The 24,786-nt window shown below is 45.0% G+C and overlaps 1 protein-coding gene across 2 annotated transcripts in view; it reads right to left on the reverse strand.

Moving 5' to 3' along the window:
• The window catches only part of LOC146177782 (thiopurine S-methyltransferase-like), a 172,494-nt gene that overhangs the window by 120,974 nt on the left and 26,734 nt on the right, over positions 1 to 24,786 (reverse strand). For both annotated transcript variants that reach the window (XM_084581550.1, XM_084581551.1), the window contains exons 2-3: positions 13,556 to 13,807; positions 4,580 to 4,687 (exon numbers count right to left, since the gene is read on the reverse strand). In XM_084581550.1, coding sequence (XP_084437676.1) covers positions 4,580 to 4,668 — 89 coding nt within the window. In that variant the 5' untranslated portion in view covers positions 4,669 to 4,687; positions 13,556 to 13,807. The remainder of the gene's footprint in view (positions 1 to 4,579; positions 4,688 to 13,555; positions 13,808 to 24,786) is intronic.

Raw genomic sequence — 24,786 nt, forward strand, 5'->3', positions numbered from 1 at the left:
AGGCTGCATACTGTCGCCCTGCCTATTTAACCTATATGCAGAGTGCATCATGAGGAAGGCCGGTCTGGACGAGTCTTCAGCTGGAATGAAGATTGCTGGAAAACGTATCAACAACCTTAGATATGCGGATGATACCATTTTAATGGCATAAAGTGAAGTGGAACTCAAGAGACTTCTGATGCGCGTACAAGAAGAGAGTGAGAAGTTTGGGCTTAAACTGAACATCAAAAAGACAAAGATCATGGCGTCTTGCCCTATCAAGCCCTGGAGCATCAATGGACAAGAAGTGGAAGCTGTGACAGATTTTCTGTTCTGGGGCTCCAAGATTACCTCGGAAGGAGACTGCGGCCATGAAATTAGGAGACGCCTGCTTCTGGGAAAGAGAGCATTGGTTAGTCTTGACCTCCTAGTAAAGAGCACAGACATTTGTCTGCCGACCAAGATCCGTATAACTCGTGCTATCGTCTTTCCAGTTGTGATGTATGGATGCGAGAGTTGGACTGTGAAAAAGGCTGACCGCCGAAGAATTGACGCGTTTGAATTGTGGTGCTGGCGAAGACTCTTGAGAGTTCCTTGGACTGCCAGAAGATTAAATCAGTCGATATTGTCGACCATAAACCCTGACTGCTCATTGCAAGGTCAAATTCTGTACTTAAAGCTCAGCTACTTTGGTCATCTGATGAGAAGAGAGGAGTCGCTGGAGAAAGATTCGATGTTGGGAAAGGTTGAGGGTCGCCGGAGAAGGGGTGGGCAGCGAACGCGATGGTTAGATGGCATCCTCGAGGCACTGCAGATGAAGTTATGTAATGTTAGGAAGATAGTGAGAGACCGGAGAGCGTGGCGTGACATGGTCCATAGGGTCACGAAGAGTCGGACATGACTGAACGACTGAACTGAACTGAACTAATATTCGCTATCATACGTAGCTTCCTTCATAGGCGTGAAATATAATAGAAGATTATTTCGTCCTCCAAGAACAACGTACAGCCTTTATCAAACAGAGGGTTTGCTTTGAAGCCGTGTAATATCACTTCAGTAATAATTGTTGAAGTCCTAGCTATTGGAGAGGGTAGGACGAAAAATCTCCTTGCCATGGAAACCTGGGAATGCATACGAGCCACATATATATCGCTCAGAAGTAGACCCCCTGGGCTGTAAAGGTTTCATGACGGTTGTACCTGTACTTAAAGAAAGTTTGCTATACTGTGATATAACAGACGCTGAACAGACTTACTTGATTTCCGTGCATATCTACATGACGGAATAGACTCGAGGGGGGTTGGTGTTCTTGTTGCAACTCATAGGCATACCTCGTGTTCTGTTGTTGAGGACGCATCGGACATAGAATCACTGTGGCTGATTTTCTGTGCTCCTACCATAACCGTGCTGATTGTTGTTTGCTACAGACACCCACAGAGTAATCCAGACTTCCCATGTCATTTGAATGACAGAATTGAAAAAACGTCTTTCCACATATCCTAATTCCCGCATTCTTCTTCTTTGCAATTTTATCTACCCAGACATTGATTGGCAAAACATAACTAACTCCGCAATAATATGCCATGCAGTGTCAAAGAACTTTATTGATACCTGTTAAATTTTAAACTCACCTCGTTAGTGCAACAACCATTCAGAGTCCCACGAGTGTCAGCAAACATACTTGACCGACATGGTACTAACCAATTGCCCCGAATACCTATTATTTTTAATTATCTCCCAGAAATTAGTGAACATAAAGCTATAGATGCTCTATTTCTCTTTTATGTATACTCGAAAACAGGTATCTGAAAAAAGAATCGTCTATACGATAAGGGCCACTATAAAGAAATTGCTGAAGATGTTAACGCCTTTTTTCCTGAATACTAATCCGGATTTTGCGCTGGCACTATTCAAGAAAATTGGTGGATGTTCACAAATAAATTCAACCATTTCACTGAAATGTTTGTCTCGAGAATTACCTTTCAAACTAACCGCAATGAACCCTATTTTACACGGCGCCTAAAACATCTCGAAAACAAAAAGAAACGACTTTTCCGCACTGCCAAACGCATCGACATGCGTGCCGCATGGGCAAAATACTGCGAAGCCGACAAATTATATCTACATACGTTTCGAATCGCCAAGCCCTCACTATATCTCCACGATCTGCCAAACCTACTAATCAGCAACAACAGATAATTCTGGTATGTTTTAAATCCCACGCATCATCCTGATATTACACTAATAAGCGACGCACAAGAAACCACGAAACAGTCCCGGGTCAGGAATTTGCAGAAATTTACATCGGTCTCCCCTGCTGGCAATGTCGCGCCTTCACAATTACCTCCCTTTCAAATAGAATCCTTCTTGCCGGGTATGACCTTCTTCGAAAAGGGTATTTTATCCATATTAAGAATATGAAATTTTCATCTTCAGCTGGTATAGAGTTAATAATTCAAAACTATTGAGAAATATGCACTATATTTCTGAAGCATATTTATGTCTCATTTTCGTACAGTCACTAAACTTGGAAGCCATTCCAACTGATTGGAAAGAAGGTAACGTTGTTCCAGCCTACAAATCAGGTAACGGAGATTCTCTCTTGAACTACTGCCCCATCTCATTAACTAGCGTACCTAGCAAAATAATGCAACACGTCATCTACTCACAAGTTATAAACAATTCTTTGACTCACACCAATTTTTTCACCTTTCATAACATGTGTTTCGCAGCAGCTCCTGCGAAAGCCAAGCTACACCTATTTGTTGATGACGTACATACGAATCTCAATATAGTACCATGCAGACCGATACCATTTTCTAGATTTCGCGAGATCTTTTGACAAGGTTTCTTGCCGCCGGCTATTAGAAAAACTTGCGCAGCTAAACTTAAATCCTAATATACTAAATTGTATTGAAGAATTTCTAAGCAACCGTTGTCAACCGTTACGTTAATAGACTCTTACCTAAATCCGTCTCTGTTACGCACGGTGTTCCGCAGGTATCTTTCCTCGGACCCTTTCTCTTCTTAAGAAATATTAACTATTTATCCCTACATATTTCCTGTAGCTTTCGAACGTTCGCGGATGATTCCGTCATCTATCGCACCATTACCAATTGCCACGATCAATGCACATTTCAGACAGATCTTATCAGCCTAAAAAATAGGTGCATTTGAGGTTTGATAGTTAGGTTTGAGGGTTACTAACCCTCAAGCTTAATTATTGCAAACTAATGTCATTTTCTTGTCGTCAAAATCCCTATCGATTTTAATATTAAATTCCTAATACACAGTTGAGCCAACAGAATCCTCTAAATACCAACGATTCACCATCTTTTCTGATTTATCATGGCGGGATCATATTTGTTACATCATTGCAGCGTCAAAAAAAAAACAAAAAAACACTAAGTTTAACGTTACCTCCGCTTTACTCAACCTCAGGTAAATGTTATTGCATAAAAATTGTTTGTAAGACCCAAATTAAAATACGCATCTGCCAACTGGAGTTAACATCAAAAATATCTAATAACTGCTTTGGAATCTGTTCCAAATTGTGCCACCCACTTCAATCATTTCTCGTACATAATGACACTAGTGTTTCGGCATTGAAAGCAAAATCGGATTGCTGATTCTTTTTTATTGTCGCCGCATTAAAGCCTTGCTCTTTTTCGCTTTTTTTTATTCATCATTGAATCAAGCGCCGTATATCAAAGTCAAGCCATTCACTTCTTGTTGCGCGCCCGCAATCACACACTACCAAAGTTTCTTCTTTTTTCCAGCAGCTACAGACTGGAAACCCCTTCCCTATGACATCACAGCCACCGCATCGACATTTGCTTTTCAAAAACGTGTAACCGATCTTCTGAAATGTTAAATAACCATCGCTTAGTGTTTAAGTTTATTTCCATCCTTTATGTAACATCACCTGAAATCGGGTCTTTAAAGAATAAAAACTGAACTGAACTGAACGGAAAATACAATGAGAGCCACGCGCTACCATTGTAATGCACCTGCTTTTCGTTCGAGCTAAGCGCAGCCACACAGCAGCTGACGACGTGTTGAGGCTCCACCCCTCAGCCATCAGCGCAGTCTGCGCTTGCGCTAACTTCAAAGCGGGGCGCAAGGCCACGCGCTCCGAATTTTCCTTTAACTACGAAACCGCGTGCAAAACTCAAGATATTAGAAGTGTTGACACAGGTTCACAACCAGACCAGCAACAGGAGAGAAATGTGTCATTAATTACTGCAAGTAACAATGAGTAAGTGTCTTCCGCATGTTTTTTGTTTGAACATTTATCACATATTATTGTCCTAGTACACTACCGAAACAATGGGAAAGGAAGGTGGATAATCTCTCCATAAAATTGAAGCCATGTAGGACGATGAAGATTAGCTACAGTAGCTTGAAGCATTGTTTCTCAAGCCTGTATTGAGCTTTGGTGCTTTTTTAAAAACATTCAATGAAGAAATAATATTGCTCTCATGGTGTCAGTGCACAGATGTAGGAAGATGCGCTTGGCTGCCGGACATGCCACAACCGTGAAAGTGCAATGACGCGGGACCAGTTGCATGCGTCAGTTTGAAGGCAACTGCTGACTCACGGGTGCAGAGAAGGGCGGTGAAAAGGAATGATATCGTTGGCCCATCGGGATGTCCAGTACTCCCGCCCAGAAAAATTGCTGAGGGACATCGTGGTGCTGTCTGGACACCTGAAATAAGCGCGCATTCAGATTCTATCATTCGGAGAGCACTAAATGTAACTGAGAAAAGGCTCCTTTTTTAGTGACATAATATGTTTCGCAATTGATTAAGCAGAGCATAGTTATTTGCTTTTTGTACATAGTGCTGGAGGTAAACCCAAACAATGCATATGAGGGGAATCTAGATGCTCTTTTCTCTTCCTTCGTGCTTGCAATTTGAAGCAAATAGTATCTATTCACAATCCAAATACCTATAAGCCAAGCTCTTTAGCTATCTTATCTACCTAATTTGCAAATCACGACGAAAGAATTTAATAAATGCCCTGCTGGAGCAGTTCGCTCCTTTGGCGCCCTTTTATTATGGCCTTCCGGGCCAAGGGTCCTCTACAATATGTTAACATGGCACTTCAAAGCAGATAATGATTGCCATTGACAAACGACGCATAACTCACGTATTAACCGCACAAACTTTCCATATATGATGGCATTATGAACATCATGACTGATGGTATTGATCATCTCATTGAAAATGTTAAGGTTCTCATAAAAGGACACCAGGTAGCGCTGGTGTTGATGTCATTCATTGTAAGATGCTTTAATACTGTATCGATTACTAGCTATATTTTCTGTCTTTGCCAAAAGCTTCTGCCTAAGTAATTGAGTACGTTTTAGAGGAGCTTGGTAGCCCTTTTAATCCTCCTTTAATCCTACATTCTTAACATTTTTTAAGATGAAGGTTTATTGAAGTGCGTTTCAGGTTATATTATTAAAAATACAAAAAGGAGGTCACGAAGTTAACCTGTCAGGGGGACCTGCTGAGGGATCATCCTGATTGCATTTGGTTCGTGCTGTGTGCGACTGATCACGTTTTGCTTTGAAAGGTGACATGTACCTGTCGCAATTGCTGTGCTTTTCGGAGCTGTCAAGCCATCCTTCGGCAACATCAAACGAATCAACCACATCATTCGATCTGAGTTTTGCATCTCTTTCGCGCACTAATTTGGAAAAACGCGAAAAAGTTTGATTCTTTCAAATATTGACTGTAATGGGGCCAAATATTGCTACGAAGATGACAAAGCGGGCAGTGGCGCGGGGCGGAGCGCTCGCGCCAGGCCCGCTGGCCATAAAGCATATTTCATAGTCATGTCATCACGTCGTTCTGTTTCTGTTGTTTCGCCGTGTTCCATCACTTGTCATGCCACCACGTAACATTTGGTTGGAGGTGCGGTTCATCCCCATCCTCGCCTTGCACCGTCGAAGCCAACCGTACGCCGTGTTCATCTGCCGAAAGTCCGTGGAGGTCGCCGCCCAGCTCTGCCCCAGCCCTTTTTGCTCAGACCCCACCAGCTGCTGTTCCCAGCCTCAACCCCAGCTTCGTCCCCAGCCATGACCACAACACACGACGACCAGGAAGAGCCCAAAGCCGACTATACCGACCCTACCGACCCCACAACGAAGCGACCTTACGACCACTCGAGCCAAGTCAGCACCCCTCGCCCAAGCCATTCGGCGTGTCCATGAGCCTTGGCCTTCGGCAAATGGTGATGCTCCGGTGCAAGCATTCTTCCTATCTTCGCCTTCATTGTGGTGTCCAGCGTTTCATGTTCCAATCCTGTGCCTGTTTCATCGTCACGTCATGCATTGGATTTCTAGCAATCGATCGGGACGATCGCTCGGTGGCCCCGGGTAATGCTACGAAGATGACGAAGCGGGCAGTGGCGCGGTGCGGAGCGCTCGCGCCAGACCCGCTTGCCATTAAAGCATATTTCATAGTCATGTCATCACGTCGTTCTGTTTTGGTTGTGTCGCCGTGTTCCATCACTTGTCATGCCACCACTTAACAATATTAATGACATCAATAAGAACACAATAAATGAGATAGAAAAAAAAATTTTGTGATGTGTACATTTGTACACATGGCGCCTCAAGGCAGCAACCGTTAATGTCCCCCTGCACATGGAACAACTAGAACAAGTCAGTTTATTATTTAGGGAAGCATCAAATCTTGCTTTTCATGTTTTGCCTCTTAACTTGGCTATCTTGACTGCTGCCTAATTTTGGTGTAAAATTTGTAATAGCATGCCCTTGCGGCACTTATACGGAGGGGAACTAAGATTTGTAACAGAATCGAGACTTGGAAGGGCAACAAATGTTTCAGCACCTATTCGATTTTTGACAAGTTAACCCTCAAGTGAAAGGGCCAGTGGTTGTTACCATAGATCCTAGTGCTGGCAAAATATTTAAAGCCTTCTGATTTTACCGTATCTTTAGGAATCGCTTAGTGGGGACCCTTCGTGTGAAGGGCACCGTCTGTTCTTCAGCACTTATTTCTGTGAGAGGCTCCAATTCACGTCATCTACTTCTGACAGCGTCAATGACTGGTGCTACTTTTCTAAAACATGTTCCTGAGTGCAATCTGTGAAGCATCGTCGCCAGTGACTTCTTATCATTTCTTAGATATTGTATATCTATTTACGCCGGTTTAGCATGGGCGTGATATTGTCGGAACTGTAAAAAAGAAGATAGTTGGATAGAGCGTCAAGCAAAGGTGTGCGCGTTGCAAAATGGTCGATGTGGGTTAATTAGATAAATAATTACAGCGAATTAGGGGTGTAATCGGGAGCGAAAATTGCCACCAGCCAACTACTGGTTGAGTTTTCCAACTTCCGGCCAAAGGGGGTCATGTGGTGCCAGCCTATATCCTGGGATGTAGGCCTAACTTCCGGTGGCGAGAAATTTGAAATGTTTCAGTGTGAACGAGCGGGAAAGGCTGTGATTTGCATGCACAAATGGGTGGTGTGAAGAAGACAAAAAACAGAAAACGCTGCGGCATCGCCATCATCATCGCTCGTCTCCGGCGCCCATCTCTCTCGCGCTGAGGCTGTGCCCTGCGGCTGGCAATTCGACCTTGCTGTGCCCGAATTACTGGAAGAGCTAGACGTTCAAACGAACAATTAAATCCACATTTCAGTGGGAATGGTTAGAAACTGTGTACAGAGAGGAAATCAACCAGCGGCAGTCTGAATAATTCTGAGCACTGCATTGAAGAAATACCAGTCTGAGCATTGTTTGTTATGTTCTCTTCATAAATATGACGCATACCCGCAAGGGAGATTGGCCACGACCAGGCGATGATTACAGTTTCTGAGATTTCATTCTGAAAAACTCAGATTAGAATTTTAATAAAATCCTCTTCACTAACAGTGATGGTTGAGGGGGGTGCTTGGGCTTGATGAAATTTTAATTAATGAGACTAAAAATAATAATAATATAATAATAAATGAATACATAATTAAGAATAACAAAAAGAATATCAGCAATAAAGGACAAAAATGATAACAACCAGTTATGATGGAAAACTTTTCGATTCTAGTAGAACATATTTTACGGCACTGCATGTATACATTCCCACCGGCACGTCCTAGCATAGAAGCACCAAGAGACAGAACAACTGCTGACGACAAGTGCGAGCTAAGTTTTTGTAATGGCATTTCGAAAAGCCGCTTCCTTAGTAATGTATATCTGCGACAGAAGAGCAACAGAAGGCTCGCTTCCCCTGCTTCTTCTTCTTCTCTTTCTGCTGCTTCTCACACGCCGCTACGCGGCGTAACAATATGTTTAATAATTTCTGTCTCATCACAATGTTTTCACAAGGGAAAGGTTGCAAGACCAGGCCTGAACAGCTAAATATTTATTTGAGAACACGACAACGAAGTCGCGCGAAGAAAACTTTAAGTGTGCGAGACCACCAGGTTTTACTTCTCCAAGCGTATATAATTTAATGAAAATCATCCAGGGAAGTAAGGGAATTAGTGCGAAATTCTCGCCTTAATATATGAGTAGGAAACCGTGTTACCGTGACAATCGTACACATTGGAAGGAGGTTAAAGATCGGACTACTCAATGCTGCTTTCTTTTAAGCATCGGCAGGCTCATTGAAATGAAGTTCCCTGTGACCAGGAATCCAAACTATCCTAATCGATTGAACATGAGGAATGATGAGACCTTTAAATGTGGAAACTGTGACTTAATAAACGCAGATAGGGAAGTGCACACGGTAATGAGTCATTAAGTATTAAGGCCGTTTACTAAGAATATAGGAGCATACGCAGGGCAAGCACTACTGATAATACCGCTGCTGTATAAATTGGGGTGACATATTGAAGACACAAGAGAAAACAACCAGCAAAGAGACTGAGAGAAATTCCCACACTCGCCTTTTCTTCACATACTAAGGCATCAGTCGCAGTTATAACATTGAGCGAAAGGTCCTCAATTAGCCCTGTAGTACGCCGTTTACCAAAAGGAAATGTAATCTGGCATTACGTGGAGCAATATAATCTGCGATTATATAATTAGAAAATGATATCTCGTACACATGGTACTATTGCGCGACCTTTGTCAAACACAACCAGCATTCAGTTCAACGCAAGAAAGTTCCCCGGCATTCGATATTTGCTTTAGAGGAAAGGGAAGGCGCAGTATCTGTCACTGGCGGAATTTCGCTGACGCATATCGCGGACATTACACCAATGCTCAGGCTTACGCATTTCTCCAGTGCAGATTCCGCAGTGATTTCGGAAACTATTTATTATTATTATTTAGAGGTACTATAGCCCCTTTGGGGCTGTGAAAGGATTGGCAACAATATATAGGAACAACAATGCTCTTCGCAACAATCAAAAGAAAGAGCGTTATAACACAGCAGAGGCATAAACGAGCGACGTAATGGGTTGGGCTAGAGCAAAACATACCCATAGTAGAAAAAAAGGCAAGCATTTTGCCAAAACCAAACTACACTGAGCTGCGCACGGTAATCATATGCACTTCTTACGATACTCAAAAGTTATATATGGAATACAGACATGGACAGATTGCTGCTAAATGTGATGATCGATGGGGAATTTACAAAACTATGGGACAGAGTCCCATTCCCTATATGCATAAAAAAAACGAATAATGGAATGTGTCTGTGTGGTATCTGTATTCCTCCAGGAGTTTGGAATGTTTGTGTTTGTGCCAGGTAGCTATCTTCCTAGAAAGGAACATGTACTTGCAGCTGTCAATTTCGTGTAAATTGTTGATGAGCTGATAAAAAGGTTTCAACGTAGCAACTTTACCTGCTTACTAGGTGCGAGTAACCGAGCCATTATAAGGAGCTCTGCGGCTGAAGAATGCCGATGTATGTGTTGAAAATGAATATGATTGCTTTGTGCTGAATGCTTTGCAACTTAAAGTCATCTTACTATATAGAAACCAACATGGTATGCCGTATTCGAGCACCGGTCGGACTAGTACGCTGTACGCAAGAAGTTTTATGTCATCTGTGCCACCTTTTAATGTTTATTTCAGGTGCTAGAGAGCAAACAGTGCTTTGCGGGTAATGCATGAAGTTTGTCCCATTCCAGGTCTTCAGTGACGAGTTTAATAGGATATACTAGAGTACAGTAGTTAACATGAGAAAGGAACAGAACATAGTAAATTTGTAGTTTAGCACTTATGGGGAGCAATATGCGACAACGTGAAATTACACCAGTAACAGTCGAGAGCTTTCTAGCAATATGGTTTATATGAGCGTCCCATCTAAGATGCGAAGAAAAGTATATGCCTAGAACCTTATGCTCGTGAACTATCTCTATGTGCTGGTCTTGAAAATTGAATGGATCTAGGGGAGGAACTACTTTATTATTAGCTCGAAATACAATGACTTCGGATTTATTTGGGTTTACCTTGATTTTATTTGCTTTGGTCCAGACTGAGAGTTTACTAAGGACATCATTAGATTTTAACACTAGTTGGCTGATATTATTCGCAGAAATAAGTAGGGTACTATCATCAGCATAGATCACAAATCGAACTGAGGTGTCAATGTTGACAATATCATTTATATAAGTGTTAAATAAAAAGGGGCCCAAAACACTTCCTTGTGGTACCCCGCATACTATTGTTTAAAGAGATGACCTTTCGTTATTGATGTATACGCACTGGTGCCTATTTTCCAGGTAAGATTGCAGTAGAGCCAAAGCTGTTCGACGAATTCCATAAGATGAAAGTTTATTAATGAGCATACTGTGATCGATGGAGTCAAACGCTTTGCTGAAATCGATAAATATTCCTGCTGTCAGTAAATTATTATCAATATTTGCCAAAATTATTTCCTTCAAGCTTAGCAAAGCAGCCTCAGTAGAGCGACCCTTTCTAAAACCATGCTGTGAGTCTGTTAAAATTCTTTTCTTGTCAAAAAAGTTTGCGATACGAGAAAAAATTAGCTTTTGTAATCCCTTAGAAAACACTGGGAGTATGGAAATTGGCCTGTAATTAGATACAAGATTATGATCCCCTCCTTTAAATAATACAGACACCCTTGCACATTTCATAGCAGTGGGAAATATACTACACTCAAGTACCAGATTGAAAATATGAGCTAAAGGAGATGTTAAGAATTCTAATGCGTATTTAACGGGTTTAATTTGAATATCGTCGGCATCTAACGACCTACTGTTATTTAGGGCCATGAATGTGTTGTATATCTCGTTTTCATTAGTAGGATCAAGAAATATGCTTTTAACACTGTTATAAGCTAGGGAAACTGCATCTAATGAAGCAAAAATTGGTAGTGCAGCGTTTACAAAGTAGTGGTTGAAGTGATCTGCCAAGTCACGATCTTTCAGATTACGCCCATTTACGGTAATTGTTCTTGGAATTGAACGAGAGCCATCACGTCCAAGGACATTATTTATAATTTTCCATGCAGCACCGGGCCGTTGTCTGTTAATATTTGCAAACAAGTTAGCATAATATGCATTCTTTGCCAGCTTTAGCTCCGCGTTTACTTGATTTCTTGTTTTTCTTAACTCCTTTAGCGCAGCTTCACAGCGCGACAGGAGAAATGAATGATATAGCCGGTTTTTATTTCTGATTAATTTTAAATGCTGCCGGTTAACCCATGGTTTTCTTGTTTTATTTGATGGTTTTACTGATACTAACGGAAAATGTTTTGCGTATGTACTCACAAAGAGATTAATAAATTCAGCGTATGCCTCATTCACATCTAGTTCGCTGAAGACCGTAGACCAATCACAAGCAATTATGTCTTGTTTGAACGATTCCAGACTATCCTCGGGGATGGACTGAACTATTAGCGACTCCTTGCGTTCCCTTGTTCCTTTGAAAATAGTCTGATAGGTCATAAATACAGGGCAGTGGTCACTTATGTCACATGTTAGAGTACCAGAGCTGTAAACAGCAGTATTATTGTTTGTCAAAATGAAGTGGAGGAACGATTGAGTACTGATAGTGATTCGTGTAGATGTTGTTATTAAGTTCAGAAAACCGGAAGAATGCAATACACTGTTAAAGTCCCGAGTAGCTTTAGTATCATCAAGTAAATTTATGTTAACATCGCCACTGCAGACAAGGCGGAAGTTGTTGCTGCACACATGTTCGAGCAAGAGCCCAAAAAACTGCATAAAAGAATTCATGCTACCTCCTGGTGGACGATATACAACTGATATGGTTTCATTTTTGCTCTGTAAGGTTATTATCTCATAGTCAGACGTTACTTTACTAAATTCAGGTGCGATTTCGCAGCTCTTGCGCACTGTAACGTAAACCGCGACACCACCGCCCCGTCTGCCTGTACGATTCAAAAAGAAATTATTGTAGTCTTTTAATCTTAACATTTGGCATCCATCATAGTACCATGTTTCTGATAACATCACAATGCTGAATTTAAAACTAAAGTCATCGAGAAATGAAGTAAGCATGTTCTCTTTTCCAGTCACCGACCGTGCATTTATATGCAGAACTGATTCAAAAGGGTTTTCTGGAACTTCAACATTTTTAGGAAAAGTGAATTCTTGATAATTCATTGCAGAATCCATGATATGATTGTCAATGTTCGTTGTTTTTAGCACAATCGGATTTACTCCGGTTTGGAAAATATATCTTCTAGTCTACTTTCGCGCGGTATCAACACGGCTGAGCTGCCATCTGCTTGCTTTGCATAGATTTTGCCGTTGAATGCCCAGACAGATTTTCATTTGTGCTCGTGTTTCTTTTTCACAGCCATGGCAAGCAATTTCTTGAGTGTTGGACAGAGGTGCTCATTTGCGAAAACAGGTGCTTTATCATCAAGGCCGAGGTCATCATTTGTCAGGCGCGCTTTCTTTGCTTTCCTTAAAACAGCATCACGTTTCGTGCGTGTTTTAAACTATACGACAATGCTTTTTGTCTTCTCAGTCTTTCGCGTGGGCACTCGATGGCAGACTTCTATATCGCTTTCCGTTATTGGTTCGTTCACAGCACAACCGATCTTAGAAAGCAAATCTGGCAAGCTTTCATTTTCTTGTTCAATAACACCCTGAAATTCGATGTTTGCTTTCCGAGAATAATGTTCCAGAGAGACCATTAGGTCTCCAAGTACTTGAATTTTAGTTTCTGCTGCAAAGCAATTTTCGCGGAGGGATTCATTTTGCGTTGCCAGATCTTCTCTCTTCAAGATTTCTGCCTCCAGTTTTTGCTTTAGTTCCTCGATTGTTCCGTGAGAAAATTCAAGGCTCTGAACCAAATTTCTCTGTTCAGTTTTCAAATCCCGTATTTCACTGCGCAAATCCCTTTCTATGGACTCGCGAAACACTTTCAGCTCTTCCTTATTTCGCCTTTGAACTTGTGGAGGTCGGCCTCTTTAACTGAGATATCGCTTGCGATGCAGAGCAAAATTAAAGACAGCGCTGAATTTGTAGGCTCAATCTGTTTTATTAGTTAGGAACAGCAGTGCATGGTCAGTACAAATGAATAACCAGAGCAGCAGCAGCGACAGCAGAACAATGAATTGATAAAATATAAAGAAATAAGCACTATAGTAACAGGACTAACCTGCGCAAGAATAAGGGGCCACTTAGATGCTGCAAACTTTGCTGTCGCTGCTGCTGTTGTGATGATTTGCAGATGGCGACTTGAATTTATAGGCAGGGGCTCCCGGAAGGCCAGCAGGACTGTTTCCGGAAGGTTGGGCGTGCGCAGTTGCAGAAAACCTTGCACGTGTCGTCGGTTCCTGGGGTGGTGCGGCTGATAGGTGATGGTAGCAGGCGAGAATGGAATGTGAGCTCAGCTGCGTCGGGAATCAGCCTGCGCAAGAATAAGGGGCAACTTAGATGCTTCACACTTTGCTGTCGCCGCTGCTGTTGTGATGATTTGCAGATGGCGACTTGAAATTATAGGCAGGGGCTCCCAGCTCTTGTGTTGCAAAGAAAAATTATTCGTCTCATCGTAAACTTAGAACCAACATAAAATGTTCAACCCTTAACAACATCACTTAATATGATCCGTGTGGACAATATTTATGAATTTCGTTTGTTACAACACCGCACTGCAATAGTAAACACTAGATGCACTGACACGTGGTCTCTACCACATTTTAGAACAAACTACAAAGTACAATCCTTGGCTCATACATAATCTTCCCGTTTTTCTCAACAAACATAAAAACACAGTCCTAAGCAGTTAAGAACCTACTTCGTGCATATATAATCTATTCATGCATGTGTTCGTTAAATATCATACTCACCTTTACGAACTTTCTACATTGAGCTTGTTCCATTGTTTTCATCATTGATCAGCTTTTTTGTTTTGTTTTCATATCGTGCTGCAGAGATATACATTGTATAATACTTTTGATGTCATGGTCATATTGTTAACGAACTTTTGGAATCTGCTGTTTGCTCCTGCTCTGTTGTGTACCGGTTTCCTGGGCCTCTGTCAAGCTGTTCGTACAGCTTTTAGCCCAGGCGACCATCCACTTGTTGGAAAATAAATCTGATTTGATTTGATTTGATTTATATTCGGTAACCTATGTTTATTTCTTGTTATGAAGATTATAGTACAAGCAGAGCTTTTATATTCTTGTAGCCAACGAAATACTGTTTTACTGGCATGGATGACCATCTGCTGTCACTTACCACACATATCTGCGCAAGCACATTGTTTAGAGCGAGCTGATTCCCGCAGCACTTGATTACCTTAGAAAGGATTGAATCATCAACAAAAATACGGACAGAAGCTTTGGAATTATGAGTGAAATCTTTAATGAAAATCACGGAGAGAATTGAAGCCAGAACTGTTCCAGAATGACAGGCAGGCAAGTCAGGCAAGGGAGGCAAGGCGGCAAGGCGGGCAAGGCAGGCAAGGCAGGCAAGGCAGGCAAGGCAGGCAAGGCAGGCAAGGCAGGCAAGGCAGGCAAGGCAAGGCTAGTTGGTTGGGATCCATTTTGGGATCCATTGTTGGGATCCAGCGCGCACACAATCAGGGAAAAAGGAGATAGGACAGAGCGCAGAATTTTCCACTTTGTTTAAAGAAAACTGAAATCTGCACTGATATACACACGCCACGTAAAAGGCCACTAGGGAAAAGCTCAGTGACGTGATAGTGAGGACGCGCATTGAAACTGTTAATTGCAAGAGTTTTTTTTTTTTCAGAATAAATGATAATTATGTTGACTGTCCCATACAATAAATTTTATCTGGCACCGATTTTCGATACATATCGCCGGGCACAGATGCGAAGTAGCTCGCCTGCTTCCGACTACAGTCTGACGCCGCTAACCAAACAGCGACGCTCATCGTTTCCTTGCGCCGTTTTGAGTCGAAAGCCTTTAATGCCTCATCGTTATCCACAGAAGGCATCGACCTCGTTATCGACAGTCGGGCTACCAGAAGGTTATCAACAGCGATGTCACGCTTTTTTGAAAATTGAAAATAAATGATAACCCTTGTCTCTACCGGGAATTGAACCTCCACCATCCCTTGGATCTCTAGCCCACCGCTTTACCCTGGAAATATTTTCTTTATTGCCGGTCAACAAAATACATACAAACATAGAAATCACTAGCCTATCACTGATTTAAGATGTCTAAATACTTTTTCATTGTGATAAATGCGTCAAAAACATTCATCCACTGAGGCAGCTCAGGCTGACTGCGGGGAATATCTCCGAGAAATGGGACACTTTCAATGAAGTTGTCCCTGACTGATCGTATATTTTCTTCGGCGTGCTAAATGCTATCCGCGTTTTCCAAATGCTGTGAAAGCCCAGCACCATGATCATGTCGTATGGGACATCGTCACTTTGTAAGAGTAGAAACCGGATGCTGTAAAGAGTAATGGGTAGCTCTTTTTTAAAATTTCTTTGTAATAAATCCCAGTGAAAAACGGGATCCCAGCAGTCTATAACAATTGGATCGATGGTCTCTGGTTTTTTAGATAATGTGCTGTTCAGGGTCTAAGGTATAATAATACCTTTATCATTAAGCCACGTTGTTACAGAAAGGGTACCAGAGTGAAGCTTGAAGAAGAACGATTTCACAGTCGGTTTTACCGACATCTTCCTAACTCTATTTCGGACATCTTGTCCTGGGCCTCCACATTATATGGATCGGTATACGTGTACGGGTACAAACAGGATGAATAAGTCCTTATACAATTTTTTCCTGGATATAATACTAAAATATTCAGCCGAAAATATGCACACAAAATGTGTAACGCAAAAGCAACCTCTCTTAAAACTCAAGTGACAGCGCGATTTCTGGCTGGATAACTAGACGCATGAACGTCCGGTATCACGTTACCAAAGCGCATCTGCAACATTGTGCGCAACAAAGGGTCTGTTTGATAGCGCAAAAAAAAAAGAAATCGTGATAAAACTTGTCTCAGAAACAAGTTCGAAAGACCAAGGCCACCCCCTTTCATGGGAAGAAACAAATTAGTGCGTCTAGTTCGCTCCCAATTTGAGCTCCAAATAGAAACTGCGAATATTTTATGCAGTTACTGCACATTCAAACGGGACATGCATGAAAATGGCAGTAAATATCAAACTTTAGTAATCAAGAACAAATTGCAGAATGGAAAACGTTCTTCGTAACTCCCCTTCACTACCGTGAGGGGACAGAGGGATTCCGCGTGTGACAGATACTGCGCCTTCCTTTCCTGTAAACGAATTATAGAACGCCTGGGGACTCTGATGCATTCAATGAAATACTAGTTGTGTTCGATAACGTGCGATATACCATCATCATCATCAAAACGTTTTGTTCCCACCGAAATGAAACTCCTTGTTGGAGATCCTGCCACGCAGGCCTAAGGGAGCCCTACTCAGGAGCCTCGCAAACTAAGGTCTGGTGAAGATACATTGTCGTTTCACGGCCTCAGCCGCCAGACGGATGGCTTGTTGCTGTTAAACGGGGTTCTCGCGCACCTGCTCACAACCGGCCACCTTCATTCACAGAATGTGGACATGCATACACGACATAACGCAGACAATTCAGCTACAGTGGCTGCGTGGCCCTCCTGCGTTTCACGGAGCTCGCCCAACAGCGCCAGCTCATTTTGCGCGCATTTCAGTCCGCATAATCACAAGGGATCCCTGCTGACCTTCTCCAATCAATGCAACCAGACTTTCGGCTGGTTTCCCTATTTTGGGAGTAAATAAAGAGCTTATCGTCGCCATCGCTACGTAGCAGGGCCTCCCAGGCTTTTCTATCTTTTATCGTTTCCGCGGTGCTCGGGCTGCCACCACATTCCCAAATTACGTTGTCGAGACTGCTCCTCTCCCCGCACGTTATGCAATATTGGTCTTTATCCTCTTTAGAGATCGCGATGTATGCCCAAAAAGGGCTTAGATGATTTTCCTCTTGTAATTTCCTTCTCGCAATTGCCTCCTCATTTCTGAGGGAACGTTGTTCGGGCGGCGGACAGGTCCTCCTGCTCAGCTTATCATGTTCTGTGATCGCGTTGTATGAAATGAAGCTATCTTTCATGTCTATTGGCGAATTCGAGTTGCAGAGCAGGCGCACTTGAGAGCACTTCAAAAGTGCTCTCAGATAAGCGGGCGCCCTCCAGTGGGAGAGCAGGAGTCGAATTACTGGCCTCCAATGGTAAACGAGGAGGGTGTTTCCTCCGCTGAGAGCACCCGAGTGCACTCCCGGCTGGTCCCTCGTCTAAAGCGAATGTAGAGGAAGTCACATGGCACAAAGCGTCATATCCGCGCCAACTTTTTTTTCTCTTGATTAGGCGACGCTGGAAATAGCGGCTGCAAAGCGTCAGCGCTTGGCGAGTGGAAAGCTTCGCTCAGGTGCTGTATGCATGTTTGAGAGTCGCTGCTGGCTTCGAAAGGGCCAAAGGAGGCAGATCGCCGCGCTGTAAGAACAAACGCATACAAAACAAGCGGTTCTACACGGAGGTTGGCCTCTCCTCGGGTTGCAACTGCCGCCACTGCGGGCAGGCGGAGAATGCTGGGGAGGCATGGTCGTGGCGTGCTGCTCTCGACACGCAGACAGCGTTCTCATTGGAGGACAGTTACATCCTCGCTCGTTGTGCTCCTGTACTGCTCTGTACTGCTCGGCGCCTCTGCTCTCGTCCCCCCAACAGAATGCGCCATAAGCTAGAGGGCTGCTCTACGGCCTCCCGGTGATACAGCTTGGGCAAGCTCGTTTTCAGCCTCATTTCTTGCAGTAGTAGTAGTAGTAATAACTTTATTAAAACAAAGGAGTTTGGGTATACATGCCCCTAGGCCCCCGCACGGCCCCACTAAACTCAAACGCTCATGCTCCTATGATTCATGACGTCGGTAGCCCAGTATGTGGCAATCTTCTGCCAAACCGGTTCCTCAGAGTGCACAGGTCTCCCAATTTTCCCAGGTGGTAAGGTGCACTAGACTTTGTTGGAGAGAATCCGCCGGGCATTCCAGCAGGATGCGGGCGAGGGCGGCGGAAGGGTTGTTGCAAAGAGTGCGGGAGGTATTGGTGAAGGTGTCGTGGTAGCGAGACACACGATAAAGGGAAGGGAGGATGCGCGTCTGGAGCCGTCGCCAGAGCGTCTGGTGGTAGTTATCTAGAAATGGGTGAGGTGGAGGGTAGAGAAGTCACTCGGCCCGAAGGCCTGCGTTAGCACACAGAAGGAGTGCACGCGATCACGCGTGAATCGCGAATAGGAGGCCGCCGGCGTCCAGTTTAAAGAACCTCGGGCTAACGCATTGGCGGCCTGGTTACCGAGATTCCCGGAGCGCGCAGGCCCCCATATCAGCTCCACATAGCGGGGTTGGTTGGCGGCGGGCGAGCTCAGTATGCTGAACGCAGAAACGTGAACTCTATTACGTGCAAAATTAAGTATCACAGTTAGAGTCAGAAATTATGTAGCGTGCAAGTGCGTAGGCGATGGCTGCTTCCTCGGCTTCCTCCGAGCAGGTGACCGGGGGGAGGAGGGCAATAGTGAGAAATTGCAGGAAGGAATTGCTGATGGTCAATACCGCTCCTTCATATATGCACGAGGCGTCCACCCATACGGCGTCCGTTTCGGAGCATTAGTATTTGTGGAGCGCCTTTGCTCGGGCTCGGTGGTGTTGCTCGTGATACTAGGGGTGCATGTTGCGAGGGAGAGAGAGAGAGAGAGAAATCTTTTAATATAATCAGTAAAAATTCGCAGAAGCTGGGTGGTCGGTGCCCCTAGTCCAGGGCTCCGCTGGCAGCAGCTGACTTGCGGACTAGCTGGATAATCCAGGCTTGCTGGTCCAGGCTGTCGCTGGTCAGGGCCGCCTCCCACTGCTCGTGTGTCGGGCATGGCACTATTAACGTTGGGTCAGGTTTGTCCTGGCATTCCCAAGAGATGTGATAGAGTGTGGGGCTTGCACCGCACCAAGGGCAGTAACTCGTGTATTTTGTTGGGCTTATCTTATTTAAAATTTGAAGATTAGGGAATGTGTTTGTTTGTATTTTTCTCCAGTCTATAGCGTCCGAGGAAGGAAGTTGTTTGTGTGGTGGTGAGAAAATTCTTCTTTCTAACCGTAGCTGTTCCAGCATGTCGCCGTAGGGTCCTAGGAGAGGGGTGAGGTAGGGATGGGGATCCGCCCGGTTTGTGAGAGCTCGGGCTAGATCATTCGCTACCTCATTTCCTTCTAGGCCTTCGTGTCCAGGTGTCCATGTAATTGTGTGCGTCTGGGAGATGGAACGTAATATTGCACACGCTCTTTTGAGAGGTTTTCCGGCCAGGTAGTCCCTGCAGGCTGGTTGGGAGTCCGGCACTACGTGTGATGACTTCTTTTGGTTGTCTTGTGTTTTTATGGTGATGGCTATTGCCAGTGATTCCGCTTCCGCAGGATCCTTGGCATAGATTGAAGCCTGAATAATTGGCCTCTTCTTGTGGTCAACTGCAGCTATTGTGAACTTGCCAGGTTCGCCGTAAGCCCCCACGTCCACGTAGACAACTACCGCGTCTTTAGACAATTGTTTTTCCAATGATTTGACTCTGGCTTTCCTTCGACCCTTTTGTAACTCATGGTGCATGTGCTTGGGTATCGGGTTCACATAGATGTTGTTTCTTGTGGATGTCGGAATTTGTGATTTGATCTCAGAAGTTCTTAGTGCCTGCCATAGCCCTAGTTTTGACAGGATTTCCCTACCCGCCTGCGTTGTTGTTAGGCGTTGTTTCTGACTCTCTAGAACCGCTTCCTTGAGCTCCTCGAAGTTGTTGTGCACTCCGAGTGCCCAAAGACGTTCCGTTGATGTTGTTGGCGGGAGGTTTAGGGCTGTTTTATAGGCTCCTCTTATGATAGTGTCAATGGCCCTTTTATCAGTGAATCTAATATCGTGATATGGGAGCCCGTAGGTAATCCTGCTAACGACTAGGGCTTGTACAAGGCGGAGGGTGTCCTCCTCCCTCATCCCTTTCCGGTGCCAGGTCACCCTTCTAATCATTCTGGAAATTTGGTTGACTGTGGTTTTGAGTGTTTTGATTGTAAAATCCACTCTCAAATTGCTTTGCAACCACAGTCCCAAAACTCTGATCTTGTCCTTCTCTTGAATTATCTGGTCCCCTAGAGCGAGCTGAATTTCTCCTGGGGACTTGTAATTTCTTCTGTGTAGCCTGATAAGTTCGGATTTTTCTGGGGAGCATTGAAGACCGCTCTCCCCGGCAAATTCCTCGACTAGGTCTATTGCGGCTTGCAGAGCTTCTTCTTTTTGCGCCAAGGATTCCTGAGTAGCCCAGATGGTGATGTCGTCCGCGTATAAAGTGAAGCCAATATCAGTGCGGGTCAACAGTTTTTGTGCTAAATTTATCATTGCTATGTTAAATAGCATTGGAGAGATTATAGAACCCTGTGGTGTACCTTTGTTCGGCATGGGTACTTTTGGTGATCGGATCTCTCCAATTCTTATGGTGGCTGTGCGATCTGAGAGGAAAGCCTTCACGTATTTGAAAATTTTCTCCCCTCAGTTGATATTGTTTAATTCGTGCAATATGGTTTGGTGGCCAATGTTGTCGAATGCTCCTTTGACATCTAGTGCCAGAATGAAATTTTCGCCTTTTTGGGGTGTGGTGTTGATGACTTCTTCTCTAATCAGGAGGAAAGCATCTTGCGTGCAGAGTCCCTTGCGGAAGCCAAGCTTGCAGGAAGGAAAGATCTTGTTTTCGTCGATCTAATTTTGGAGCCTTAGGTGGACTACTTTTTCATAGAGTTTTCCCAGGCAAGAAGTGAGGGAGATAGGACGGAGACTCTCCAGAGCCGGTGGCTTTCCAGCCTTTGGTATGGTGATGATATCCGCGTGTCTCCAAGCTGATGGGACCTGTCCCTTCTCCCACAGTTCTTCGTTGATGTACTTCGTTAGGTCTTGCAGATGTTCGGCGCTTAAGTTCCTAATCATAGCGTAGGTGACTTTGTCTCCTCCAGGGGAAGTGTGTCTTGTAAATGTACGGGCGGCTGAGTAGACCTCCGCCAGTGTTATGGGGAAGTCAAGGGAGGGGTTTGGTTGACCCGCATATGAAGTTTGGCAAGCCGGAGTAGGATCTCCTATGTATTTCTTGTGCAAGGCGGTGATCAACTCTGCATCTGTGCCCGGGTATTTATGGGCTACGGTGTGGAGGGTTCTTCTTGTGCCCGTTTGGTTTTTGAGGTGCCTATCATGCTTCTTAATATTGACGATGCTTTAGCCGTGCTTAGGGTACCTTTCAGCGAATTGCAGAAATCTGCCCAGTTTTGCTTGGCGAGCTTTATAGCATACTTTATAGCAAGGGAGATGCTTGATAAAAATGTCTCGGTGGAGGGGCGAGGTATGGAAAATAGGGTAGGGTCATTGGCTGGGACGCGGATGCCTAAAGTATCCAGATATGGCGAGCGGTGGAGGTCTTGGTGAGACGCAAGTATTGGGCTTCGCGATGGGCCTCCACAAGCTCCCCAACTGTGTTGTGGAGGCCAAGCTGTAGAAGGCATTCTGTAGAAGTATTGATTGGGAGGTGGAGGGCTGTCTTGAATGCCGTGCGCAACATGACGTCCGAGGCGTCCGTTTTCTGCCTGTTGAGTTGGAGATAGGGGACTGTGCATAAGAAACGGCGGAGGACGAAGGCATGAATTTGACGACATAGGTTGTTCTCCTTCATTCCTCTGTGATGGCCCGAACCTCGGCGGATGAGGTGTGATATCGCGCCTGTCACCTGTTTTAGTTTTTTGAGAGTTAAGGTGTTCTTGCCATTGTTTTAGACGTTACGTTCCAGAACCCGTAGCATATTCACCGCTGGGACAGGACTGTCGCCGCTTTCAATGACAATGGGTGTGGTGGGGCATCCGCGGACACTTTGCGGCACTTTGTAAGGTACCCTCTATGTCGCCATCGCTGCTGTGTGTGGTCCACAGTGGGATGTCGTCCGCATAAAGGGTGTGTCTGAGATGAGGTATCGTGGACAGTTTCCGGGCGAGGGGAATGAGGGTGGCGGAAAGGAGAGAGGACAGACACCTGTGGAGCACCGACGCTCCTGAGAGCGTAAGCTGGGGAGGCAAAGGGGCCAAAATGAACTCCAGCCATGCGGTCAGTTAAAAAAAGCCGGAATATAAGTGTACACCCGTACACCTATGTTCAAGGAGAAAGGGCAGTCATGATCGCCTGATGTTCAACCCGATCAAAGGTTTTGGACAGATCCAATGCCAGGACTACCTTTGTGTGACCCGGAAAAGCCGGGTCGATACCGTGAGTGAGCTGCAGCATGGCGTCCTGAGCGGTGAGATGGGGCGGAAGCCCACCATGCTGTGTGGTAAACGTCGTTTTCCGCCATGTGAAGTGTCAATCTCGCAAGTGCCACATGCTCGAAAAGTTTTCCGATACACGAAGTGAGCGAGATTGGGCGCAGGTTTTTTAGTTTAAGAGGCTTATTAGGTTTTGGTGTAAATGTTACCTTGGCGCGTCGCCAGGACTTAGGGGGGGTGCCCTCAGTTCAGCATTGGTTAAAGTAGTCTGTAATCTGTGCGATTGATTTGTCATCCAGGTTGCGGAGTATAGAATTGGAGATTTTGCCAGGTCCCGGTGCTAAATCCTTGCGGAGAGTCAGGAGGGCCGCTCTTACCTCCGCTTTCGAAAAATCAGCGTCTAGTTCCGGACTAGGTTTTCCTGAGTAGGGGGGCATGGGGTCGGATGTGCCGGATGAGGTGTTTGTCCGCTGAAATGTGTCAAGTAGAGCGTCCGGGTCGCTGTTGTGTTTGTGTACGAGGCATGTAACCTGGTGTCGTGTAGCGGATTGGGACTATGTGGGATCTATGAGATGTCTCAGAAGTTGCCAAGCTCACTTGGTGGACAGTTTGCCGGCGAGTGCTTCGCAAATTTGCCCCTTTAGGGGTGTGTTTATTCAGTCGACGCAGATGGATCCAGCTGCTCGGGATGAGCTCGTAGCGGTGCGTAAGACAGAGCGAATCACAGAGACAACGACCAGCTTCTTCGTTCTTGAGAGCGGCAGCACGCGACGCATGACAGTGGCTATGACGATGAAGATTACCACACTACAGTTTCCCCCCGGCCAGAGAAGGAGCCATCCTGGCGACTCATGGAGCCGAAAGGACAGACGGATCGTAATAGGGCTTGATTCGGTCCACATGAACTATTTCACGTCCACGGCGACGCAAGTACGAAGAGGGCGTAACGGGCTCAACTACGTAGTTGACAGGAGATGTTTTTTGAAGGACTGGGTTGGACCGTAATACCGAGCAAGAAGCTTCTTTCAAAGGCCGGCGGTTGTGGCAGGAACTCAGAGCCACACCAGGGAGTTGGGTGCATATGAAGGCGCCTCGCCAGTGTCACGATGGTGTTTTTGTTGCCACTGGTTTTCCTTTGTAAGCGAACGAGCGAGCTGACGGCATTCTTCAGCGTACTGGGCGGCGTCCGAGAGTGGCGTCGATTCAGAAACATCAGGGCGGTAGGGAAAAAGCGCTTCCATTGTGCAGGTTGGCTCGCGCGCGTGAAAAAGAAAGAAGGGAGAGAATCCAGTGGTGGTCTGTATCGCAGTGTTGTACGCGTAGGTTACGAAGGGAAGAACGTGGTCCCAGTTTGAATGAACTTCGTTGACGTACATGGCCAGCATGTCACTCAGAGTACGGTTGAAGCGTTCTGTCAGACCATTGGTCTGAGGGTGGTAAGAAGTAGCGGTGCGATGAATGATGCGGCATTCTTTCAGTAGGGCCTCGAGAGCGTCGGACAAGAAAACACGTCTGCGGTCACTGAGCAGTTCCTTCGGAGTCCCGTGACGAAGAATCAAATTGTTGAGAAGGAACAGAACAACGTCTCTTGCGGAGGCAGAGGGTAACGGTGATGTTTCAGTGTAGCGAGTAAGATGGTCTACTGCCACGATAATCCACTGGTTCCCAGCAGAAGTAGTAGGAAGAGGGCCATATAGATCTATGCCAACGCGGTCAAACGGACGAGCAGAGCAGGGTAACGGCTGCAACGAAACAGGAGACTTCTGATGAGTTTTTCGGCGTTGGCAAGGTTCGCAAGAGCTTACGAAATGTCGTACAAAGCGGTACATTCCACACCAGTAAAATCGCAGGCGTAGGTGCGTGTAGGTTTTCAATACGCCACCGTGAGTACATTGTGGGTCACCATCGTACGCAGCACAAATGTCGGCACGGAGAGAACGCGGGATGACTAGAAGCCACTTACGTCCATCAAGCAAATAATTTTGGCGATAGAGAAGTCCGTCACGAATGAAGAAGTGGTGGGCTTGGCGGACGAGCGCTTTGGATGAATGACCGGGAGTAGGACTTGAGAGAAAATCCAAAAGTGCATTGATCCAGGGCTCATT

This window comes from Amblyomma maculatum, chromosome 10 (assembly GCF_055883805.1).
Source record: "Amblyomma maculatum isolate TAMU_Amacu chromosome 10, ASM5588380v1, whole genome shotgun sequence".
Taxonomy (NCBI): Eukaryota; Metazoa; Arthropoda; class Arachnida; order Ixodida; family Ixodidae; genus Amblyomma; species Amblyomma maculatum.